The sequence below is a fragment of the Varanus komodoensis genome, unplaced genomic scaffold, assembly GCF_004798865.1.
Source record: "Varanus komodoensis strain SLA01 unplaced genomic scaffold, ASM479886v1 scaffold142, whole genome shotgun sequence".
Lineage (NCBI taxonomy): Eukaryota > Metazoa > Chordata > Lepidosauria > Squamata > Varanidae > Varanus > Varanus komodoensis.
In genome coordinates, this window is record NW_025335415.1 from 234,779 (window position 1) to 260,114 (window position 25,336).

General features: G+C 41.4%; 5 protein-coding genes across 5 annotated transcripts; 1 reads left to right on the forward strand and 4 right to left on the reverse strand.

The window, feature by feature from the left end:
• Window positions 1–539: 539 nt before the first annotated feature.
• Window positions 540–1,493, reverse strand: LOC123020182 (olfactory receptor 14A16-like). The gene has a single exon (XM_044423611.1). The coding sequence runs from the start codon at window positions 1,491–1,493 to the stop codon at window positions 540–542; it is 954 nt and encodes a 317-aa protein (XP_044279546.1).
• A 5,985-nt stretch (window positions 1,494–7,478) lies between these two features.
• Window positions 7,479–8,390, forward strand: LOC123020142 (olfactory receptor 14C36-like). The gene has a single exon (XM_044423568.1). The coding sequence runs from the start codon at window positions 7,479–7,481 to the stop codon at window positions 8,388–8,390; it is 912 nt and encodes a 303-aa protein (XP_044279503.1).
• Window positions 8,391–12,236: 3,846 nt separating this feature from the next.
• On the reverse strand, window positions 12,237–13,217 carry LOC123020183 (olfactory receptor 5V1-like). The gene has a single exon (XM_044423612.1). It carries the CDS (start codon window positions 13,203–13,205, stop codon window positions 12,237–12,239), a length of 969 nt encoding a protein of 322 aa, XP_044279547.1. The 5' UTR covers window positions 13,206–13,217.
• A 5,958-nt stretch (window positions 13,218–19,175) lies between these two features.
• LOC123020184 (olfactory receptor 5V1-like) lies at window positions 19,176–20,120 on the reverse strand. The gene has a single exon (XM_044423613.1). The coding sequence runs from the start codon at window positions 20,106–20,108 to the stop codon at window positions 19,176–19,178; it is 933 nt and encodes a 310-aa protein (XP_044279548.1). The 5' UTR covers window positions 20,109–20,120.
• Window positions 20,121–23,163: 3,043 nt separating this feature from the next.
• LOC123020185 (olfactory receptor 14A16-like) lies at window positions 23,164–25,320 on the reverse strand. Its single transcript, XM_044423614.1, has 2 exons — window positions 25,308–25,320; window positions 23,164–24,095 (listed from the first exon to the last, which is right to left on the reverse strand). Exons 1-2 carry the CDS (start codon window positions 25,318–25,320, stop codon window positions 23,164–23,166), a joined length of 945 nt encoding a protein of 314 aa, XP_044279549.1.
• Between the last annotated feature and the right edge of the window lie 16 nt (window positions 25,321–25,336).

Genomic DNA, 25,336 nt, shown 5'->3' on the forward strand with positions numbered 1-25,336 from the left:
GCAAAGGCTATTGGATTGAGGCACACAATGAAAGGTAAATTTAGATAAAATCAGCACATGAGTCCATTTGCTATCTTAAATTTAACTAAATAATTTTACATAAAAGAAAAATCTGTGGGTGGATTTTAATTATTTATTGAAATGATATCAGGTGGGGGGGGGCAAAGGGAAGGGAAAGCAACAACAATGACAACAGTTTCTCAGTGTTCAGTAGTTTAGCACCGGTGAATAGACAGCAAAATATTCACCCGTCATATTTTAAAGTCTTACTTTTGAAGCCTTCCTAAAGTCTTCTGCTTGCAACAAAGCATGTGAGGCATGTTGGTTAGAGTTTGGACTCAGGAGATCCATGTTCCACTGTCCATTGAACTCAACCATGAAGCTCACTGGAGGTAAATTTGGGCAAGCCCTGGGCTCTCAGTCTAACCTATCTCATAGGGTTGTTGCAAAGATGGAGACCCTTGTAAGCTATCCTGGGTTCTTTGTGAGAAGAAGAAAGTCCTGATATGAATGCAATACAGCAAGAACAACATCCACATCTACAGAAGGAAACCAAAGAATGGAGTCTTGGGATACTTCTTCAAACCCAGTAAATTGGACAATGCTGCTTGGATTTCTTGGTTTCTCAAGCTATAGATCACTGGGTTGAGCAAAGGTGGAATCACAGAATATATTACGGCAAAAAGTGTATCCATATATGGCAGGGTATTATACACTGGACTTAGGTAGGCAAACCATACTGTAAACAATAATATGGCTATGACAGTGAGGTGGGGAATGCATGTGGAGAAGGCTTTTTGTCTTCTCTGTGCAGACGGCATTCTTAACACTGTACTGAAAATATAGACGTATGTTATGATGATGAAGATGAAACAAGCTGACTCAATGATAACACTGAGCACAATTGCTCCAGTCTCCACTGCAGTTGAGTTAGAGCAGGAGAGTTTCAGTAGCTGTGGGATTTCACAGAAGAACTGATCAATGACATTGGAGCAGAAGGGGATAGCAAAAGTAATGCCAGTGTGTAGAACGGCAAGAAAAAGACCAGCACTCCATACACCAGCAAGAATTTGGACACAGGTGTGCTTGTTCACTAACATCTCATATTGCAGTGGACTGCAAATGGCAACATACCGATCATACGCCATGACTGTGAGGAGGAAGAAATCAGAGAATATAAAGAAAAGAGATAAGAGGACCTGAGCAGCACAGCCACAGTAGGAAATGTGTCTAGTATGCATTAGGGAATTGGCCACAGATTTGGGGATAATGACTGAAACAGAGCCTAAGTCCTGGATGGCCAAGTTCATCAAAAAGATGTACATGGGAGTGTGCAGCTTATGGTCAAAGCGTATTGTACAGATGATGAGAAGGTTCCCTGTTACTGTTGCCAAGTACAATATCAGGAAAAAAAGAAAGTGCAGAATTTGCAGTTCCTTTAGCTGTGAAAAATCCTTGAGCAGGAACTCTGATATGGCAGACTGGTTAGCCATAGCAAGCAGTACCTGCTGTTTTTCTCCTGCCTGTTGAAGAAAACAGAAAGGCAGCTGTTAAAATAGTGTGGTAGCATCTGCAAAAGTTAGGCTGGCTGCTGTGTTTAGATTTTGAATCTTCCATGAATAAGCATTACTGTAATACTTACTCCCCTCATCCCAGCCCAGGGATCTTTGAGTGATGTTGGGAATTTGGTTTTGTTTAAGTCTGTGAACACTTCATAGAGTGTCCATGCTGGTAAGCGAATGTTAACTGTAGTTGATCCCCCTTTCCCAGTTTTGGAATTGTTCACATTGAATTTCCAATTCCTCAGTTTTGGAATTGTTTGCATTTTGATGCACATTAAATAAACACAATTTAGGGACATTGAAATTAGGAATTTGTAAAACATGCAGATGTGAAGACCACCCACAAATACTAAAAGCAGTGTTCTGAACAGCATCTTTAAAACAATAGGGGAAATCTATATCTCTGCAAGCCATGTCAAAACTCAGTCCATACAGACAGCCTGACTACAATATCCAATTGGCCATTGCCTCTCTTCCCTTGTACTTCTCTCACTCTCTCTCTACACGCGCGCGCGCGCGCACACACACACACACACACACACACGATCTTACCTGATTGCAAGAGTTTGACATCTCAAATAGCTCACTTTTTAATAAGTGTGCCTAAAAGAGGTGCTACACTACATGGATTTTGAATGTTTTAACCAGCAAGGCTGCCTTTATTTGTATCCCTTCCTCTTTCAAATGCTCATTTTGCTCCAGTAAAATATCCAGTTCATTAATGCCATGAAGGAAAGATATGGGGGAAGATGTCTAGGTCCCCACTTTGTAGAATGTGCAGCCGGGATCTGCAAAGTTCATCCTACACACATTACCATCAGGGGGTGGTGAAGCAGCTTAACTTTGGAGTACTCTGCAGTGTATATCCAAGCATCCATGGAACTGCTGAGATACTCCCCTCTATTATGGAAGACTGCAGGTGTTGGATGGAGGTTCATTAATCACCATTTTTTGTTCCTAGAGATTTATTCTCAGGAGCCCAATGCAGTTCAGCAACACAGCACTCATAGAATAAATAGAAAAATAACAAAAACTACCCGACAAAATACAATACCCATCTTGAAGGCCAATTTAAAATATCTCTCATGATCTACTCCTGTTTCCAGAGAGAGTAGGGACTGGTCACAACCCCCAAGGGAGCATGTTTTAAATTTGCAACCCACAAGTGGTGGTGTCTTCAGATCAACCTGTCCTGCTGATCTTAATCACTGAGCAGGGTGATTCCAAACCCCCAGGACCTCAGCCAGTTGCAGCTCAGAGCTTAAAAGCAAGTTCTTGAACTAAGTCCAGAAAAAAACTGATAACCAGGGCAGATCTTTTTCATCCTATGGTAGCCTGATCACAACACCCATCATGTGGAACAAGCTTTATATTTAATGTTCTTAACTGATGGGGGGGTCTGTTTGCAGTTATCTAATTTACTGTATACATGTTGCTACCTGGACATTTTTTTAATTTAGTGTTGAATCTTACAATATTTTATTGCATCTTTTTTGTGTTTTGTTGTGCTTTATTTAAATTCACACATTGTGGTTAACTACGCAGAGATCTTCAGTTTTGAGCAGTATAGAGGTGATGAAGATGATGATGACGACGATGACAACAACAAGATGTAATGCACCAGCTTAGCTTTTACACTAATCAAAGCATCCACACATTAATCAAGGTAGTGCCATATAAGGCATGTTGCTCTAGTCTAACCATGTTGCAATGTAAACATGGAGAGCAGCCAGATCAGACTGGCCCTGATGGTGGCAGACTCCACCTGGCACACTCAATCTAGCTGTGCAATGTTCTTGTGGGTCCCACTTTCCTCTGAACATCCAGGGACAGAATAGGATTTTGGAACCTGCTCTTGCAGGGGAAGCAGGATTATATCCAGAAGAGGTTGAATACTAATCCCCAAGCCACACTGCCTTTTGCTTCCTGAGATGAAGAACAAAATGTTGCCTCCCCCTTCCCCACCTCCATTTTCACGTACCAATACCAATGAGGCTGGCAGCTGAATCTTCCTTAAACACCCATCTGAACTCAAATGGCGCAACAAACTATGAGGAAGCAAAGAACACCTAGGGAGCCCCTTGAGGAAAGTGGCAGAAGGGCCAGAAACTCCAATCAAGCAATCAGAGAGCTACTGGAATGGCTGTCACAGAAATGCTGTGGCAGGATGTGAGTAGCAGCTGGGATGGGCTTCCTCACCTCCGCCATGAACATGGCCCCTTTCAGGTTTTTTCCCCCATTGGTTTATTTGTCTGTTTGAGATTAGAAAAGTGGGATGTCAAACCTTCTTGCATGATCACAGAGGAGGACGCACAGTAGCAATGAAAGGAGACCAGCAGATCTGAGGAGCTGTGAGGTCCATGAGCTCTCTCACAAAGAAAAGGACATTCTGCTGCAGAGAGAGTAGATGGAGCTGCCTCTGCAGGATCTGCCAAATCACATGTGCCTGCCATACTGGAGGAAGGGGATGTGCTCACCTGAAGACAATGACTTTGACCAGGAGCCCCCCATCCTGGCCAGCACCTGCCCCAGGTTCTCATGGCTTATCCCCTGCATGCTCTACACTTCTTGGGGCCGGGTGGGAAGAGCACTATTTGCACAAAAGAGACCACTGATATTTTTTTGTTTGTTTTAGAAGGGGTATTTGGGCATCCCCTCCAGGGACTTCTGGGTGTCCTTGAAGGAACACCCCCATGGCTGTTCCTATTGGAGGCTTGCAGTCGTGGTGGGTGGGGAAAAGCTTGTGCTCCTGTTTCGCAGGTTGTGAGACTGCAACCTAGTGCCCAATTAACTCTGGACCTTGAGTAACCCTTGATATTGAGCCTCTGAATTTCTTCTAACTCTTAGGAGGAATGAACTCTCCATGTCCACCCTTTCTGATGTGGTCCATGGCAATGTTATTACAAACTACATGACCACTACTCTGGATCTGCAGGTGAGCACATCTCCTTCCTCCAGCATGGCAGGCACATGTGGTTTGACAGATCCTGCAGAGGCAGCTCCTTCCACTCTCTCTTCAGCATGATGTTCTTTTCTTTGTGGGAGAGCTCATGGATCTCATGGCTCCACAGATTTCCAGGTGTCCTTTCATTGCTACTGTGGGTCCTCCTCTGCGATCACACATAGGCTTTGATGTCACACTTTTCCAACCTCAAATGAACAAATAAACAAACCAATGGAACCCCCCCCCGCCCCCAAAAGGGGCCATGTTCATGGTGGAGGTGAGAACGCCCTTCCCAGCTGCTGCTCACATCCTGTGGCAGTTAGCCATGCCAGTAGCCTTCTGATTGCTTGATTAGAATCTGGCCCTTCTTCCACTGTCATCAAGGGTCTCTCTAGGTGTTCTTTGCTTCCTCAAAGCTTGTTGAGCCTTTTGAGTTCAGATGGGTGTTTAAGGAAGATTCAGCTGCCAGGTGGATGGTGTCTGCTGTGTTTAACAGCCCCTTTACAGGTTGTTTTTTTGAAGAGTAAGGAGCACTACTCTATGCAAGGGATTCATCAGCTGTTTTACTGAGGTTTCTTCTTCTATTTATTTTGCAAGAAGAAAACCTGCTTTCCACTGGGCTTTTTCCTAGGATTTGTAGTTGTCTTCTTTTCTATATATTTTATTAACCAAGGACAAGGTCGAGATGTGCTATATTTGCAGTATAACAGATATTCAACCTTCGCCAGGGAGGCAATTCCAGTTGATTGCATTTTCAAATTTAATTGCCAACTTTATGCCGTCTAAAAATAAACCATTTTTTAAAAGGCTGGAAAACACAGGAGAGGCTCTGGACCATGCGGATATGGGGAAAAGGTCCCACACATATCCTTGGGGGAAGATCACCAGAGCACCATGCATGGCCTGTGTGGAGAAGTCTGAAAAGTCAGGTGTTAACATGTAAAATGCAATACACTGGGAAACTCCATGTGTAGTGGTCACAAACCACTATATTTTCACTATAACATACTGCCACCTTGTGCTTGCTTCATGGCATACAGGGAAAGGCAGAGGAATGCAAACCCCAGCAAAGAAACCTGTGCAAAGGATATATGATTCTTCCAACTATGAAATGGAAGAAGCCTCAAGGAAGGAGCAGATTCAGCCCTAGATGCAGATCAGCTGCAAGAGTAGATCATCACTCTCTTTTTGTTTTTGTAAATGACTTTTTTTCCTGATACAGTTACTTCCAATTGCATTATCCAGTAATGCAAGTTGATTATGTTTGAAAAGGACAAAGACATCCTGACACAAGGCATAAAGCCAAAAAAGTGCTGAGGAACCATAATTCTTCTGTCATTCTCTCCTTCTGCACAGAGCAGTCTCTGGATAATAATATAAACAGAAGTACAGAGCGGAAAGTTACCTTTTCTCTGTGTTCTTCTGATGCTGAAAGATTTGGTGCTCCTGAGGCCAAAACTCCAGCAACCCCCCCCCCCCAAAAAAAAGAACAAAGCAATGCTCCCTTGTGATGCTTCTGGATTTCCCATTTAACCAGATCTCTATTAGGGGCAAAGCAGAGTAAAGAACAGAAGGGATGATGCATAAAGCTTGCTGGGTTCGTGGATAGTTACACATTTCCTGAGTGTAGCTATAGAAGACAGTGCCACAGTGGAGTCCAAGATTAAGTAAGTCAGTCTTTTCTTTCCATTATCCAGGTGTAGGAATTGCCATGGTAGTTTTCTGTGAGCATTTTCATGCTTTGCAAAAAGAACCTGTGTCATATTAAGCAATTCCTGATTTTATACACACACACACAAACACACACACACACACACACACACACACACACAGATCTATAGATATGGGTATATGTAGATATATATATATAGATAGATAGATAGATATAAATGTAGATATCCATATAGATATAAATATAGATATAAAAATTTCCCAATCAGGAGATGGACAATTAAGTACTGAGTTGTTGTTTTTTCCACAAAACCTATCTCAAAATTGGCTATGGAGACCTTGGCAAGCCTACAAAGCAGAGTTGCAGTGGACTTCAGCCAAAGGAGTACAGGGGCAAGTCCTGCTGTGCTAGAAAATTTCTGTTAACAACACACTGGATTTAACCCAATAATGCCGAGGCATCCGGGCATCTTGGAATCCTTAGATCTGTTGATGTGTTAACAGTTTCACTGATTGTGTGTGTGTGTGTGCATGTGTGCAGAAGCATCTGCATATTTATTTATTTATTTATTTATTTATTTATTTATTTATTTGGAATGCTTGTATGCCGCCCCATTCGCATACGCCTCGGGGCAGCTTCCAACAAATAAATAACAATATACTTTGTTTTGACTCTATTGCACTGATTGTGCTGAAAGTTAATGTTGCTATGAATGCATAGTTCTAGGAAATCATCCTAGCCTATATCATAAGGTAAACAAAGAAACTATGTGAAGAATAAGTGGATAGAAACATTCTTCAAATTAAGATAACTGATCCTCTGTTCCAACACCCACATGATAATGGTTATGTCATGTTATATCTGGCATAATGATTATCACAGTCTTCACATTCTACCACTAGTCAATTCTTTTATTCATCAGCATCCAGGACATCTATTGGCTAGCTTACTGCTTTTTGGAGGGATGCAAAGCCATATTGGCCATTAGTGATGTTACAGACCAATAACTATATCAGACTAGTCTTCATATTCCACCACTCATTGCAATGTAGGTTACTGAGTACAGAGAATGGCAGAAAATGCGGCCATTGCCCAGACAGCATACAGCTATACTTTTGCTATGAGGCAGTAGGGGTGAGTTTAATGAGGTTCAGTAAGTCTTTCTTTCCTCATCTATTGACCATTGTCTCCCTTTCCTTGAGATGCAACTACTATAAAAAGATAACTCCAGCTTAGTTAAGAGATCTTGATTAATAGTACCATATCTTTATTTTCTTCCACATTCAATCAGCTTATATTGATGGACAATGCAAGTTCTGTGTCTCACTTTCTGCTGTTGGAGTTCTCTGAGGTTCGAGACCTGCAGATCATCCATGCCTTTGTATTTCTGACATTGTACATGGCAACTGTGTCTGGGAATCTGCTCATCATTCTTGCCATTGTTCTTAACCATCGTCTGCACACTCCCATGTATTTTTTCCTGATGAACCTGGCCATACTGGACATCGGCTCAATTTCTGTCACAATACCCAAATCCATGGTTAATTCTCTTTTGAACACCAGGTTGATTTCTTATTCTGGATGTGTTGCACAAGTTTTCTTTCTGCTCTTCTTCGTAGCATCAGATTTTGCCCTCCTCACAGTGATGGCACATGATCGCTATGTTGCTATTTGCAACCCACTGCGATATGAGACAATAATGAACAAAGTAGCCTGCATGCGGATGATTGTCAGCTCATGTGTGAGCGGCCTTTTCTATGCTGTAATGCACACTACTTGCACTTTTGTCAACTCCTTTTGCTCCAATGTTGTGGACCAGTACTTCTGTGAAATCCCCCAGCTCCTCATGCTCTCCTGCTCTGACTTATATCTAGTTGAAATTGGTGTTCTTGTGTTCAGTGTTGCTGTAGTTTTCAGTTGCTTCATTTTCATCAGCATAACTTATGTCGTTATCTTCACTACAGTAGTAAGAATTCCTTCTGCTCAGGGGAGGCAAAAGGCCTTCTCTACCTGCCTTCCCCACCTTATAGTGGTCTCTGTGTTTGTATTCACTGGATCTTTTGTCTACTTGCTACCCTCCTCAAGCTCCCTGTCAGACCTACGTTTGGTATGTGCAATTATTTATTCTGTGGTTCCACCCCTAATGAATCCATTGATTTATAGTTTGAGAAACAAAGAGATCAAGAGTGCCCTTTGGAAACTGCTGACTTAAAGGATTCTTCTAGGGCAGACCTGGGCATTGTATGGCCCGCAGACCACATCCGGCCCAATGACTGACCCTGACTGGCCCGCATGAGGTTCATTTACTGTTTTTATAGAGATATATATTGAGCAGAGCTGTAAGTGTATTGGTCCAGCCCTTAACAACTATCAAAGTTTCTCATGTGGCCCCATAGGAAAATTAATTGCCCACCCCTGTTCTAAGGGTACAATATCTGATTTTAATTCATAAGCACAAGCATGAATTTAGTTTCTGTATGATGGTGCTTGTTTATGTGTGGATAACAGAAAGAGGGAGAGGGATATTTGAATTTATGGATTTATACATGTTATTTATAAAGGTTCTGGAATAGTCCCTTTACTATGCTAGAAGTACAATGCCCTCCATCAAGAGAATGGAATAATATTTTAATAAATGTATAATGGAATAAACAACTTGTCATCTAAAAAAGGTGCACCATAGAATCCACTGGCCTTATTGTAAGGTACAGAGGGCTTAAATCCTAATCTAAGGATTAGGTCATCTGACAATCTACCCTCACTGGATTTTACTCATTAGAATGGGATCAGATAACCCATGCAGAGGTAAAGGCTCTGAGTTTTCATCTTACAATGGGAAAGGCCCAAGGATCAGATGCAATAACTTCTAAAATCCCAAAAGCAACTGCTTAGCACAGCTTTCTTGCATATTTATGACACTGGTCAGCTCCCCATGGCATAGTTGAAGGTTATTACATGTCCATTGTTTAAAAAAGATAACATGCTTTTGTGAGTTACTGTGGAGATAGTAAAAGATTAAATTTAGTAAATCTAAGATGTTTGTCCTTTTGAAATGCAGATCAGTAAATAAATGGATAAATAATGGTCAACATGTAGAGCAAATTAAGACTTTCAGGCACAATGTTCTCTTCCTCACTCTCTTGGGTCAGTCATAGATGGACCTCAGTGCTGGTAGCACAGAATACCACTAAGGCAATGCATGTGTATGTTAATACTATAGGAGCACAATTTATCCCTGCTCCATGACAGCCATTCAAGGTCAAAATCTTGCCCCACTTGCTACAAGGTGTCCCAATATGGTTTCATGGTTTCAACCCAGCTGGCCTCCCTGTGATCTTTCTTTTCCCCACAAATGCCTAGGTGTGTACTGACTATAGAACTAAGGCTACAGCCTGTACTTACCCCTATCGAACTGAAGGCACAGATCCTTGCTTTCCAAAACAGGTTAAAGATTGTCTGCACCAATTCATCTCAGGGATACCCTTGTATTTGTTGTTGTGACAGGGTGTAAAGCTCACTAATAAACTGGATCTACTTGGACTGACAATTGACTTTTTCTGTACATATGATTTTGCTCCTTTAAATTGCTAATTTTAAAATAACAGATAGAATGTACTGAGCTTTAATATTATTTAATCAAATGGCTGCAGAAATTGTTTCCTAATGTTCCTGAATTTAACTTTTAAAACTCCTAAATATGCTAGATATCTTAATAATTTGAATTTCTCCAAATATCAGCTTTTTTGTGGAGTGGGGCAGCAGGGTCAGGTTTAATCCCCCTCCCCCACAATATCAATTCTGGAAGGGGAATAACAGGGTGACCCATATATAGGGTTTTTCTTTATGGCTTTTTAAAATGTAGTAATCACATGAAGAATGTAGTAGATTGTTTAGCACTGTTATGAGCAAATGTCCTGGGAGGTCACTAAAATTTCTCTCTCTCTCTCTCTCTCTCTCTCTCTCTCTCTCTCTCTTTCTTTTTTCCCTTGGCTGGCATAAATCAGACAATGAAATAGCTAGTGAGTAAGCTCCCCTTTTCCCACTATAATTCATTGTCATAAGAGGATTCTCTCACTTGCAATATAACTTTTTATTTTCCTCTTTTTAGGTTGCATTTTTAAGCATGTGTTTATTTGAATGGCCATTTTATTGTCCTATTTCTACTGTTCCCATGGCTCTGTGACTGTAAAGTAAATATTGATTGCTTAATATTTTGTTTTGTTCAATCCTTGGTACAAATGTGCAGCTGAGTAGTAGGGGTGTTAGCACAACTGCAAAAATTCACATCGCTTCTACCAAAGCTGTATCCTAATATGGCTGTGACATATGTTATGTGCAGTACATATCGATGTTAGTTGATATTACTGCCTGTATTAAAGCATGAGAGATTGTTATGTACTGCACATATAAAAGCAGAAGGGAGGCTGAGGAAGATGATGTTTTTTGTTGCAAAACAGAAAGGTCACATCATCAATAAAATGTTAATTATGAAATAGAATTTGTGAATTCATGTCTTCAAACATGGAGGCCAAAATGCATTCAATAAAATATGTTTGCAATGCTTGTCCCCCAGATTTTAAGAATCTGGTCTTGAAGAGAGTAAATATTTATTTTTCTAGAGTACTACATTGATGGGGAGGGACACACACACACAAATTGCCCATGTTGTATACAGGTGTCACACCTGCAAATTTGAGCTGAAAAAATATGACAAAGATGCATGCGACAAGGTCTGTTATGCTTCTTATATCACCTTTTATGACATCTTGAATTTTTAAAGTGTTCCTCAATAAATCCACAAGAAAGAGTGGGGGTTGATGAGGAAAGAAAGAGTGGTGTGGATAGTTTCAGGCCTGTGTCTCCATAAATCTTGTGTTGCTTGGAGAATATGCATATTGTCCAAACTGTGTACAAGACACTGTCAAGATATCCCTAAGCATTTTAGACTGCTGAAGATGATGGGAGAGGGCAAATCACTAGGGACTTTGAAGCTCTGGACAAGACACTCAGGGACTTAAAGGCCCAGGTGGCCTTTTCCTTTCTCTTGCCTGCCTGGGGATTTGGGCCATCCGGGGAAAGGAGGGTTGCAGAGGTGAACAACTGGCTCAGAGCATGGTGTCAGAAGGAATGCTTTGGGTTCCTCAACATGGCACCCAGTTTCTTGTCAATGGTGAGGGATTGGGTGCACCTCTCCCACCCAGCAGCAACAGCAGGTCACGTTGCTTCCTAGATGCTATAGAGGGAGGGTTTTTCATGCAGAGGGTCCAGGAGGTGATGAGAGGGGCAAATAACCTTGACTTGGTCTTGAGCAACAGGGAGTAGCTGATACATGGTGTGCAGATTAGGAGAGCTCTGGATGCAAGTGACCATTCCATCCTTTGCTTTGAAATCAGGGGAATAGGAGTGAGCAGCAGGTTGAAGGAAATATCCTGGGAGAGGGTACTGGAAGGCACTCTAAAGGGAGGTCTTGGAGGTTTGAGAATATGTTCCTTCTCTATAAGACTTGTTGGAGATTATGCACAATCGCCAGACAATGTACATGGTTCCCTGTCCATAAACAGATTATGTGCACTTTCCCCATGAATCACAATGAGCAAGAATGAATATTATTTGCATTAAGCTTAAAGTTCAGTTTTTTTGGATATGCAAGATAAGATGTCTGATAGCAAGACAAAATTCAAGTACTATTTCACTGAAGTCACCAAAGCAGATGAGGAAAAATGACAGATAATTATTATCTAAGGTTTTGTTTGTTAGTTTGCCGTTCCTCCAATAAAGAGAAATAACTTATTTTGGAAGAAGAAATTCTCAAATATTGTCCCTAATGCAGATATATAGCATGCTATAATACCTCTGTCTGTCTTATCTACTCTTTAACCATCCATCCATTCATGCCTTAATGTTTAAATATTACAATATGTTTAGAAATACATGTATACAAGAAAACATTGAAAAAAACAATTAAGTACAAATATAAGTTCACATGTTCATTCATAATTTTCATACACAGCCTACAGAAAAAATGGGATCCAACCAGCTAATATAATGCATAGCGACATTACAATTTATTTTGCTCTGCACTTTCCCACAGAATAAGTTTAAGAAAATTATTTTTCTCAAATAATTTTGCTAGGACAGCTTTGATGTCTTTATTTTTCAAGCTGTATATGATTGGGTTTAACATGGGAGTTAGGATGCTATACTGGATAGAAACCACTTTGTCCAGATCAATGAGAGATACTGAGCTTGGTTTCACATATCGGAAGAAAGCGGCAATATAAAATAATCCCACCACTATCAGGTGGGAGCTGCAGGTGGAGAAGGCTTTGCTTCTGCCTTCCCTTGATTGAATCTTCAGGATGGTGGAAATGATGTAGATGTAAGAGATAAGAGTGAGGAGGAATGAGCTGAAACCAAAAGCCAACACAGAGATCAGAAGAACAATGTAATTGGTGAGGGTCTGAGTACAAGATAACACCAAGAGTGATGGAAGCTCACAACTAAAGTGGTTGATAGTATTGTTCCTGCAAAAATGCAGATTTAACAAGGAAAGTACATTCACCAAAGCGATCAAGAAGCTAATTGCCCAGGCACCAGTCACTAGGTGCTTGCAGATTTCTTTCTTCATGACTGTTGCATAATGCAAGGGGTCACATATAGCAACATATCGGTCATAAGCCATTGCTGTGAGGATGAATGCTTCAGCACAAGAAGTCTGAATGAAGAAGAAAACCTGTGCAATGCACTCTTCCCAAGAAATAGTATTCTGCTTTGTTATGAGGTTTCCCAACATCTTGGGAACAGTGACAGTTGAATAGCAGATGTCAGCAAAGGCTAAATGACTGAGAAAGAAGAACATGGGTGTCTGAAGGGTAGGCCCAGTCCTTGTCACCAGCAGGATTGTCGCATTTCCTAATAATGTCACTATGAAAAATATAAGAAACACGAAGAACAGAAAAAGCTGTAGGAATGGATCACTGGAGAGTCCCAGGAGTATAAACTCTGTTATTACAGTTTGATTTCCCATCTCAGCTTATTCAACTAACCTGTACAAGTGAAAAAATGAAGCAAATTGGATTAGTTTAATATGTGATAATAATAAAGTTTAATAATGCACATCTTAAAATAGATACACAATCAATTCTGTACAAGCAGCCTGCAGAAAATGCAGATAGACCAATATTTTTGGGTTCAAATTCAGGCGAGGTTAATGACACTGATTTGGTGTGTGTTGGCTGCACTCTATCTGTTTATGCTTTATTGATCTGAGCAATCATTCTGCCTACAAATGTCTCTCTTCTGTCAATACATATCGTATATTGAAATAATGCATACAATAGTGACAGTGACGGTGTTCTGCAAATGTGCAAGTGTCTTGTTCCAACTGATCAATATGTGTAGTTTAGCCTGCCATGTAAGTTTTAGTGGCCACAGGGATTATTGAAGTGGAGTGGGACCCATACATTGAAATAGACTTGGAGAGACTGCCAAGTTGATAAACAGAAAGTGCCAAAATGTGGAGTGGTGGACCTTGCATCACAGTGCTCTCCATTTTTTCAACATTTCTAACTCTCCAGCTGCTTCAGGAAGGGAGGAGAGTGGTTAGGCCCTTTCATTGCTACTTTGTCGTTCCTTTAAGTGCTAGGAAAAAAATCCCCAAAAGGCTTGGGGGGCCTGGAAAACAACCGACAAAGCATAGATTATTTGCAGGATGGGTTCTCATGAGTTGAGGGCACAATCACCAGGACACTCTCCTGATTTTTGCCCTCATTGGGTTTTCTCTAATAAGAATGAGCATGGTCAAAATAGGAGTTAATGTCTGGACTGCCTGCAAGGTGCTATAAGTGAGGGAAGGTAATGGCAGTACTGAAGCTTCATCTGAAAGAACATCTCAGAGGTGCTGAGGAAAGCTCAAAAGCAGTACAGACAGCACCCATTTCTGGGTTTCTATGTTTCCTCAGAGGAAGTGTACAACCTGAACTCTTGGAAAAGGTATGTAATGCATAGAAATGGCACAATCATTCCCCTAAAAGGACTGTCCGTACTATTTGCTAGCTATTTCAGACCACCTCAAACATTCATTCAAACAGATAAAGCCAGCATACAAGACCAGATGTAGATGGCCACTTACCTGAGATTTAATCCAGATAAACAACTCCTAGAACTCTCCTAAGGCTTGAGTGAAAGGATATTCCACATAGAAGCTTCCATAGCTCATTCAAAGGGGAAATTGTGTGGGGAAAATCCATGCTTTAAAGTAATGGGAAAGGAAATGAGAAACTGGATTGAAATCCTTGTCACTTTAGGGAGATCCTCATTTGCTCCTAGCCAATTTACCCTACATCTTCTTGGAAATTGCTCACTGTGGCTAAACGAAGAACTCAGCAGTCTCTTCTTGAGTAAGGTAGTATAAAAAGGATGGATGCTCTCTCCCCTGACCCCCCTGGAAATGTTTCCCTTGGGAAACCATGTGGAATCAAAACCAAGTGTCTGTGAATCCTCTCCAGACATGCAAGTCTATTATTATATGTCTGTAGCTGAAGCCATACCTTAAGTGTAAACTAGTTCAATTGCATCCTGTTACTTTAATTGATCGTGTGGGCAACAAAGGCACTAGGCATATATTCAGGACACAATTTAATGTGTTGATTAAAAGAGGAAAGAATGAGGGGGGCGGTTATAGGAGAGACAGGATTTTGGATATGTTGGGTCTATTCTTAGAAGATGTAAGAATTGGTTTATTTATAAGAACATAAAACTTGATGAGTTATTTGATAGGTGTTCTTAGTTGTCTCTTGTATTCTTGCTGTGGGCCAAATTTGTAAGTGAAGTTCTCCATTTGGGAGAAAACCTTACATTGTTCATTGGTTAATTCAAGGAAAATGTTGAGTACAGGTATAGGGAAGGTGGTATCTGCAGGCACCAATGTACTTGGCACAGTCCTTCCACTCCCACTAAATAAATAAGCAACACCTTTCCCCACTGGCAGCTCATCTCATTTTCAAAGGAACTGCTTAATGCATCCAGGGCCAGGCAGACTCCACCTCTGCCTTGTAGCCAGTCTTCTGGAGAAGGCATGTGTTCTCAAGTCCTCTGGAACAGCTTTCCTGGTGGCACTCAAAGGTCCTTCTGAAATTGTGGATTGTGCCCAAGGCCCATATATGCCCTCCCGCCCCCTGAGATCAGCAGGAGAGGCCCTTCTCCGGGAACACTCCGTGAAGGAAATTAAGAGGGTAAGTACTCAGAGGAGGGCTTTCTCTGAGGTGGCGCCCAATTTATGGAATGCGCTCCCCAGGGAAGTCCGCCTGGCACGTCGTTATTTGTTTTTCGGCACCAGGTGAAGACTTTTTTATTCAAGCATCATTTTAACTGTTAGTAGTATTTATTTATTTTATTTTTTGGCCAGGGTGACTTATTTTATATTGTTAACTTGTTTTATATTGTTAATTTATTGTATTTTAATTGATTTATTTGTAAGCCGCCATGAGGCTTCAGCGAATGGGGCAGCATAGAAATTTTCTAAATAAAATAAATAACTAAAAAGGCTGCTTTACCATGGCCCAGAATCTGCTTAGTCCTGCTGGAAATGTAACAAGTTTTTGGTTTTGATTTCAAAATAAGGATTTGGCATGCTGTTTGAGCTATGGAGAGGCTAATTTTTTCTTATTGCATGTTCTCAGTGGGTTCATGCATTACTGAGCAACGTCCTAAGGATAAGAGTCTAAGGGAGGCATACGCAAATCTTGTCTTAATTGTTCGTAGTTCATTTGGCTTAGAGCATTATTCCTTAAAGAGGGCCTCAGCTGACTTTCAAGTTTTCCTCAATTCTGAAATTCATCCAGTACTTTTGACAGCAGGGAGGAAAGGCTACAAACTTCTGGTGTGTGTATGTGCATCCGTGCGAGGGATAGGTGTGAAGAACAAACACATTTCCAATTTTGCATATACGTTTTGTATATTATCAAATTGTTCCCCTCCTGTTTATGCTGAAATCAGACTGTCAGAAGTGCTGGCATGTCTTCAGACCAAAGGAGTGGACTGGGGATTCAGAGTTTTCTCAACTTTTGCTGTGGAAATGTTCACAGCTAAATGGATGCATGTCATTGAAATCTGCCAGCAATTAAAGTTTTTAGTATGCTTGCAAAGGAATTTGGGGATGGATGAAAGGGCTCAAAAGATGGAATTCTCTGTAAAAACAAGCCATTCTTGATTGGTGTTAGTTACAAGAGAATAGACTATTTCTAACTGATGACAACCTAGGAACATAGAGAGAAATGTGAGAAGGCACAAGTGATAAGAGATCAAGGTGGTATCAAGGTGTTCCTTTTCCTAAACTTGTTTGTTTGTTTGTGTCTTTGCCTTTTATCTCAACTAAGCAAACAGGGATTTTTTAAAGTTAGAAAAGGAGCAGGAGAAGTGTTGCAGAAGGTATCTCAAACCAATGCACATACCAGGCTCAGGGACATTCACCGGAAATGAAGTTGGACTAGAACTGCCAGCTGGTGCTTTTGTCCACAGAATGCCCAGGCAGCAGGGAAAGGGAAGGAGGAAATGGAGAAGAGCTTCCTGCCACTTCTGTCTCAAAGGGGGAGTCACATAGAAGAGTAGTGGGGCTGAGGTGGCTGCGAGCCCCCTGGGGGTCAGAAACGTGAGATGTGGCATGTTCAAACCATGATTCACTTTAGAGAGTCAGTCATTTCAGGAACTGCTGGCTGATAATGCTAAACTGCACCTCCATTTTGTAAGTGGCCATTTTCCTAGCTCTGTCACTGATGGGCCTCCATATTTTCAGTTCCCTCAAGGAGCGCTTCCATTCTATTGCAGTCAGAGGGAGGAAAACCTCCTCTGAACAGGAAAATTCTGTCTGGTTGTCATTGTAAGCAGAGAAGGATGTGTCCTCAAGTCCTCTGGAACTGCTTTCCTGGTAGCCTTCTGCAATTGCGGATTGTGCCCAAGGCCTGACTAAAAAGCCTGCTTAACCCTGGTCAAGAATCTGGTTAGTCCTGCTGGAAAGGTAGGTTTTAGTTTTGATTTCAAACAAGCTTTTGATTCTGCTTTCAAAATAGATATATTTGGCATGATATTTCTGCTATGGAGAGACTAAGGTGTTTTACGGAACATTCTCAGTGGGTGCTTGCATTGCTGAGTAACATCCTCAGGATAAGAGTCTAAGGGAACACAAGTCTTTTCTTAATTCTTCCTGGTTCATCTGGCTCTAAGCAGCATTCCTCAAAGTGAGCCCCAGCTGACTGTGAGGTTTGCCTCAGTTCTGAAATTCATCCAGTACTTTCAACAGCAGGGAGGAATGGCACAAACTTCTGGTGTGTGTATGTGCATGTGCGAAGGATAGGTGTGAGGAACAAACACCTTTTCCAATTTTGCATATACTTTTTGGATATTATCAGATTTTTCCCTCCAGTATATGCCAAAACAACCCCTCTCAAAAGTTCAGGGTGTCAATGGTTGTGAGTGCTGGCATGTGAACAAGCCTAAGGAGTGGACTGGGGATTCAGAACTTTCCCCAGATTGTGGTGTGGAAATGTTGCCAACTTTTGGCTTAGTATCTCAGTTGTTTAAGAGCAGTATTTCCCTAATTGTGGGATGGGGGACACCAGCAGGTCACAGCAGACTTTCAGGTGGGAAATAGCATAATATAAGAAAAATTTTCCACTTAGGCTACCATATTTGCTTACATGAGAAAAAGCCTCATGGAAATACATGTCGCTAACTTCAAGTTCAAATAGACATGAACAAGATTGCCCTATTAGTGCTTGCTTAGGATTGATGAATCCTTCCTGCAACTGGGAGGCTGAGCGCTGATACCTCCAGAGCCAAAGTCTCAGCTGGACAAAAACTGAAGTATGATGTTCCCTCCAGCAATGAACTCAGAGTATTAATGAACTGAGCCATGTTCAAATGAGGATTCACTTTGGATTGTCACTAATTTCAGGAAATGCTGGCTGAAAATACTAAACTGCACCTCTGTTTTTAAAGTGGCCACTTCCCTAGCCCTGTGACTGATGGATCCCTGATATTTCCAGCTCTCTCAAGGGGACAATGTGTGTAAAGACTTACTTCTTTTCTCTTGCAGGGAGGGAGAGAAAAACCTCCTGCAAACATGAAGGCTATGTCTGGTTGTCATTGCAAGCCAGTTTGAGGAACTTTCAAGAAGATTCCATTCCTGCAGCAACCAATTTCTGGAAAACACCCATCCAGTCATATTAGTAAAAGTAGATAGTGCAAACCTTGAATGAACCATGTAGAGTAAGAGAGCACACAATGTTCTACTGTGCCATACTTTAGAAAGGCAAGGAAGGCATTTTGTATAGAAACCCCAGATAAGGATCACGGAGACAAAGATAGTATGGGAAGGTATGCAAAGGTGCCACCCACATGCAGTTGGGGGTGATAGGGCACCCATGGAAGCAAGCAATCCATAAGTGGGACTGTCTTATGGATAGTGATGGTATGATGCAATGAGTGGGTCATAAAGTCAGCTTCAGTGGGGGACTTCTCACACATCTTCCTTGCCGTGCATTATCATCCAAAATGGCTGGTGGAGATGGAAAGAGAACGTTCCAAATCAAAGACCATGCCTGAGCCCCTGGGCTTCTCAACACGAACTGAATATGCAGCCTTTGAGGAATGCAGAAAGGAAAATTTCAGAAGTGCATTACTCCTTAACAGGAGAACCCGTATGACATAGGCTGCTTTTCAACATTGGAATGCACTAAACAAGGATTCCTCATCATGAAACAGAGTGTGTGTGTGCATCTGCAATGTCCCCCCACAATTTCAATCAATCTCTCTCCCTCTCTCTCCCTCTCTCTCCCTCTACATGATAAATGCAGATTGAGGGAGAAAACATGGACAACTACGAAGTCATTTTTGCCATTTCTCAAATGAGGAGAAATACTTTATTATATTAAAGTATCAAAGCTAATAATACGCTTGGCAACATTAGAAATTGTGTTCTGTACTTTCCTACAGATTACATTTATTTTAAAAAATTATACATCTCAAACATTTTTGCTAGAACAGCTTTGATGTCTTTATTTTTCAAGCTGTATATGATTGGGTTTAGCATGGGAGTTAGGATGCTATACTGGATAGAAACCACTTTGTCCAGATCGATGAGGGATGCTGAACTTGGTTTCACATATCGGAAGAAAGCGGCAATATAAAATAAGCCCACCACTATCAGGTGGGAGCTGCAGGTGGAGAAGGCTTTGCTTCTGCCTTCCCTTGATTGAATCTTCAGGATGGTGGAAATGATGTAGATGTAAGAGATAAGAGTGAGGAGGAATGAGCTGAAACCAAAAGCCAACACGGAGATCAGAAGAACAATGTAATTGGTGAGGGTCTGAGTACAAGATAACACCAAGAGTGATGGAAGCTCACAACTAAAGTGGTTGATAGCATTGTTCCTGCAAAAATGCAGATTTAACAAAGGCAGTACATTCACCAAAGCAATCAAGAAGCTAACTGCCCAGGCACCAGTCACCAGCTGCTTGCAGATTTCTTTTTTCATAACTGCTGCATAATGCAGTGGGTCACATATAGCAACATATCGGTCATAAGCCATTGCTGTAAGGATGAACACTTCAGCACAAGAAGCCTGAAAGAAGAAGAAAACCTGTGCAAGGCATCCTTCCCAAGAAATAGCTTTCTGTTTTGTTATGAGATTTCCCAACATTTTGGGAACAGTGACAGTTGAATAGCAGATGTCAGCAAAGGCTAAATGGCCGAGAAAGAAGAACATGGGTGTCTGAAGGGTAGACTCAGTCCTTGTCACCAGCATGATCGCTGCATTTCCTAATAATGTCACTATAAATATAATAAGAAATACGAAGAACAGGAAAAGCTGTAGGAATGGATCACTAGAGAGTCCCAGGAGTATAAACTCTGTTAGTAAAGTCTGATTTCCCATCTCAGCTTATTCAACAACCTGTACAAATGCAGACATGAAACAAATTGACTCAGTTTAATATGTAGCAATAGTAAAATATAAGCATAATTTAATAAAGCTCACCAGAATAAAGACACATATACTTAATCTTTACAATTCTACAGAAACACCCTGCAAAAAATGCACACAGACCAATATTTTTGGGTTCAAATCCAGTGAGGCAGCTGGATGGGAGTTAATGAGACTAATTTGGTAAGGGTTGGATGCACCTATTTGTTTGTTTTTTATTGATTCAAGCAATCAATAGTGCATTTCCATTCTGCAGATACATGTTGCAAATACCCTAAACAAAATGTTGCTGCACTCATATAAAACCACATCAGTATTTTGTGTGCTCTTTTGTCCATATCCAGGATGAAGTAATATAGGGGAGCAGTAAGTGAGCTGAATTATGTTAATGCTCTAGCAAAGTGTAGAAGATTCCTAAAAGGGCTCTGCATACATAACAAGGAAATCAGAGCAGTGTAGTTTAGGCTCCCATATAAGTTTTAGTGGCCATGGGAGTCAGTGAAGTGGAGTAGGAGCCATACCTGGAAAGCGACTTGGAGAGTCTGCAAGTAAGCAAATGTGTACACAGTTGCCTAGGGCCAGTTGCTCAAGATGTCAACCAGAAACTGACAAAAATTGGGGTGGGGGATGTTGCAGCTCAGCACTCTCCATCTTTTCAATATTTCTTACACTCCAGCTGCTGCAGAAAAGGAAGATAGTGGATTTGCCTTTCCATGACTACTTTTCAGGAGGAGGTTATTGGAGTTCCATGAAATTCTAGGGTTCCAAAAAGTCTTGGTGTGAGCCTGAACAACCCACAAAGCATAGCTTACTTGCAGGATGGGTTTGCATGTGTTGAGCACACAGGCACTAGGACAGTCCCCTGCGTTCTGTCCTCAATAGGTTTTTTGTAGTGAGAATAAGCATGCTCAAAATTGGGGTTGATGTCTGGACTGCCTGCAATATGCTGTGAGTGAAGCAAGGTTATGGTAGGTCTGAAGCTTCATCTGGAAGAGCATCTCAGAGGTGCTGAGGAAAGCTCAAAGCGGTCCAAACAGCACCCATTTCTGAGTTGCTATGGTTCCTCAGAATATGTGTACAACCTGAACTCATGGAAGAAGTATGCAATGCATAGAGATGGCACAAACTTCCCCTGAAGGATTGCCTGCACTATTTACTAGCTATTTCAGACCACCCCAAACATTCAGTCCAACCACTGAGGCCAGTGGACAAGACCAGATGTAGATGGCCACTAACCTGAGATTTAATCCAGACAAACCACTTCTAAACTCCCCTAAGGCTTGAGTGAAATGATATTCTAAATAGAGGCTTCCATACCTCATTCAGAGGCATAATTGTTTGGGGAAAATTCCTGGTTTAAAGTAATGGGAAAAGAAATCAGAAAATGGAATGAAACTCACTTCCATCCCTTTAGGGGGATCCTCATTTGCCCTAACCAGAAGAAGCCAGGAAGAATGTCCTTACCTTGCCTTGACTGATGCACAATTTACCTCACCTCTTCTTGTAGATTGCTCACTGCTTCTAAATGGAGAACTGAGCAGTCACTTCTTGAGTAAGCTGGTATAAAAAGGAAGGATGCTTCCTCCACACCCCCTGGAATTTTCCCTTGGGAATCCATTTGCAATCAAAGCCAAGTGTGTGCTCATCCTCTCCAGACATGAAAACCAATTATTACAAGTCTGTAGATCAGGTCATAGCTTAAGCATTAACTTAAAGCTATGCTACCATAGCTTAAGCAAATAAAGCATTGGAAATCTGAATGGCATTATGTGCTAAGTTTTTCCCCTAATTTGGCTGTAAACACTCCTTTTTACACAAGAAACTCTGGGCTAGATCAGTACAGAGAGTGTTTCCCAGTGAAGGACACTCATAAGTAGAAGTTACAAGGCATTGACCGGGACAATAGGACAACCTAATTTGTAACTAGTAATATTGGATTCTCATGGCATAGGAAACGAGGCTGCTTTCTGCCAAATCTATAACCTTTCATGGGCAGAAATAACTTGGCTACTAGTAAAGGTACTAGGTACCTTAAGACTGTATGACTGTAACATATTATATTTCAGACTCCTCTTAAAGCCCATATAGAAACATATACCACCTGTGCTGAGAGACTGCATGGGCTTCTTTATTGCTAAGGATCAGCTCCTTCTCCTCTGAATTATTATTGTTGTATAGAATCCTACAGAACTGGAGCCCACGTAATCAGATTGCTTCCTATAGTTCCAAATGGCCCTATTCTACTCGGACCAGAGTGTCCACCTTACTCAACCATTCAGCTCCTGGTTTGTGCCTTTCTATGTCACCTTGCCATTGTGCCAGCCTCTTGTCTGACCTGCCTCACCCACATAACCTCCCTTGCTGTGTTGCCTCAGTAACCCGTGAGCTGTGGTTCAGCTACTGCATCTTGCCTGGCACTTGCTGCACCTGTGGCTTCTGGTAACACCCCTCTCTCTCCCTGCAGCTCCGCTCTCTCTGAGAAAGGAGAGGAGACAAGGGAGCAATGGAACCACAATTTCTAGAAGCAGACCTTGAGGCTTTAGCTCTGTGCCTCTTGCTTCCCCAAGTCATGGAAGATGACAGCAGAGCAGCCAGTGCCCTCAAGGGAAGGAGGACTGAATCCGATTTGCCCACTGCTCTCTTTTCTAACTGGGAAAGTAAACCATTTAGTTGTAGGCTTGAGGAACAGCTCCTCAAGTCACCAGCTGTGTCCATCAATGGCCGGGAAAGTCCATTTACCCTATTCTGGGCAGTGAAAGGCATGCCTGTCCTGCACTGGCAGCAAGAGGTCTTCATCTAAGAGGAGTTCATTAATATCAATTTCATGTCCACAGAGATCCTTCTTCAGTGTTTGTTTTGATCCCCATAATCAGTGAGCTCAGAAATTGAACACAAGTTAGTAGTACAAGCGTAGGAATCGGGCTCTCACAACTGACATGGAGAACCTCCAAAGAGGCAGAAGATTGTATAAAACAAGTAGACTACATTATGTAAGGAACATTGTCATTTAATGCTTGGAGTATAACTTCCATCCAAAAAATTTCAACAGTGCAGCTCTAATCTCCTGATTTCTCATACTGTAGATAAGTGGGTTCATCATGGGTGGCAGCATAGAATACAGGGCTGAAATCATCATAACAAGATCTTTTGGGGCCTCACTAGTAGGGCATAGGTAGGCCAGAGTACCAGTGCAGATAAACAGAGAGACAACAATAAGGTGGGGCATGCAGGTAGACCAGGCCTTCTTCCTGCCCTGAACTGAGGGGATTCGCAGGACATTTGTGAAGATCTGTACATACGAAAAAATTATGAAGACAAAGCAAAACAAAGCTAAGCATGCAGCAAATACGTTGACTCTGGTTTCTATCATAGAATTACCATTGCAGGAGAGTTTGAGCAGCTGAGGTATTTCACAGAAAAACTGGTTAACAACATTGGAGCAGAAAGGCATTGAAAAGGTGGCTCCAGTGTGCAGCATGGCACAGAAAATACCAGAGACCCATGCACCACCTGCCATTTGCATGCAGGTTCCCACATTCATCACTGCCCCATAATGCAGGGGATTGCATATGGCAATGTATCGATCATATGCCATGAATGTGAGGAGGAACAGGTCAGTAACTGAAAACAAGATGAGAAAAAAGACTTGGAAGACACATTCTGAATAGGAAATAATTCTGGTGTTCATGAGGGAATTGCTCATGGCTTTTGGGATGCTGACTGAGATGTTGCCAATGTCAGCCAGGGATAAATTAATCAAAAAGAAGTACATAGGTGTGTGAAGTTGCTGGTTGAGTGTCACGAGGATTATTATGAGGAGATTCCCCATTACAGTTGTCCAGTAAATCAGAAGGAACAGTGCAAAATATAGAACTTGCAGCTCCCGAATATCGGAGAATCCCAGGACAAGAAAAACAGTTGTATTGAACATTTTGTCATCTGTAAGAAGAAAGCAGGAGAGAAAGAAGAGAGGGATTTGATTCAATAAGGCTAGGTTGGGCTAGGCTAGATTGAATGCATGCAGACACCACATTTGCTCCAAACACTTGCTAAGCTGTGAATATAAGCAGAGTGCTTCTGGATCAGGTCAAAAGGCTATTCAGGACAGCTCTTGCTTCTCACAGTAGCCAGTTAGATGTCTCTGAGAAGCTCACCACAGGACATAAGCCTCTCCCCCAACAAATATGGATCAATACTTACTAGTAATACATGAAGCTTCCTTATATGGAATCACAGCTTTGATTAATGTAGATCAGTATTATCTTCTCTAAAAATTGCCTTCACAACTTTTAGCTACTGGGTGTTATAACATGTAATACAGATATTATATTTACATATTACAATTACGAAAAGTTTTGGGGAACAGGGTAGAAAGAGTCCCAAAAATGAATTACCGTTTTTAAAATCTTGTTGAAACATGCACACCCATATACACATAGTCTCACACACATCCAAGAAAATTAAAACTTACCATGGTTAATTAAATAAAATAATCTGCAACAGACAGGATTAAAATAAGCTAAATGCTTGGAAAAGTTAATATATTGTCATCTGCCGCTTAAAACTCAGAAGAGAATGAAACCAACTGTGGGAGAGGGTAGTGTCACCAAAAAGGTTGCATTTTGTCTACCCACTAACCCTTCCTCACTTTAAGGAGGAACTAAGAGCAGGTCCTCTGGAAAAAAAAAACAAAACACAACTGACAGGTAGATTTATGTGTTGTTCAGGTCCATCACCATCATCATTATCACCATCATCATCCTGTAGTAGTTGCGCTACTTGTTGGAATGCTTACAGCATCTGTGTCCATTCAGGAAACAGCATACATGGGAGTGACTATAACTGGATCCATACCAGCAAATTACTCTTATATTATGACAGGACTTAATCATGCCTGCAAACCATGCGGACAAAATACAGCTTCAATAAAAACTGAGGTGTCTAACAGTTAAGCAAATAGAGGAGGTTCCAAGCATTGTTTGGTCTACAGCTAGCCCTATTAGCCTAGTGGGGGAAGAGAGGCTTAACTTATATCAGGAGGGCCATTATCCCCTGCCCCCACATAACATTTGCCAGATTTTCTGCTCTATAATACTATGGAAAGATGGACATTCTATGTCTCATTGGCTTCTGTGCAACAGATCATCTCACCTTTATTGGCCATGGTTTATTTTCCCAAA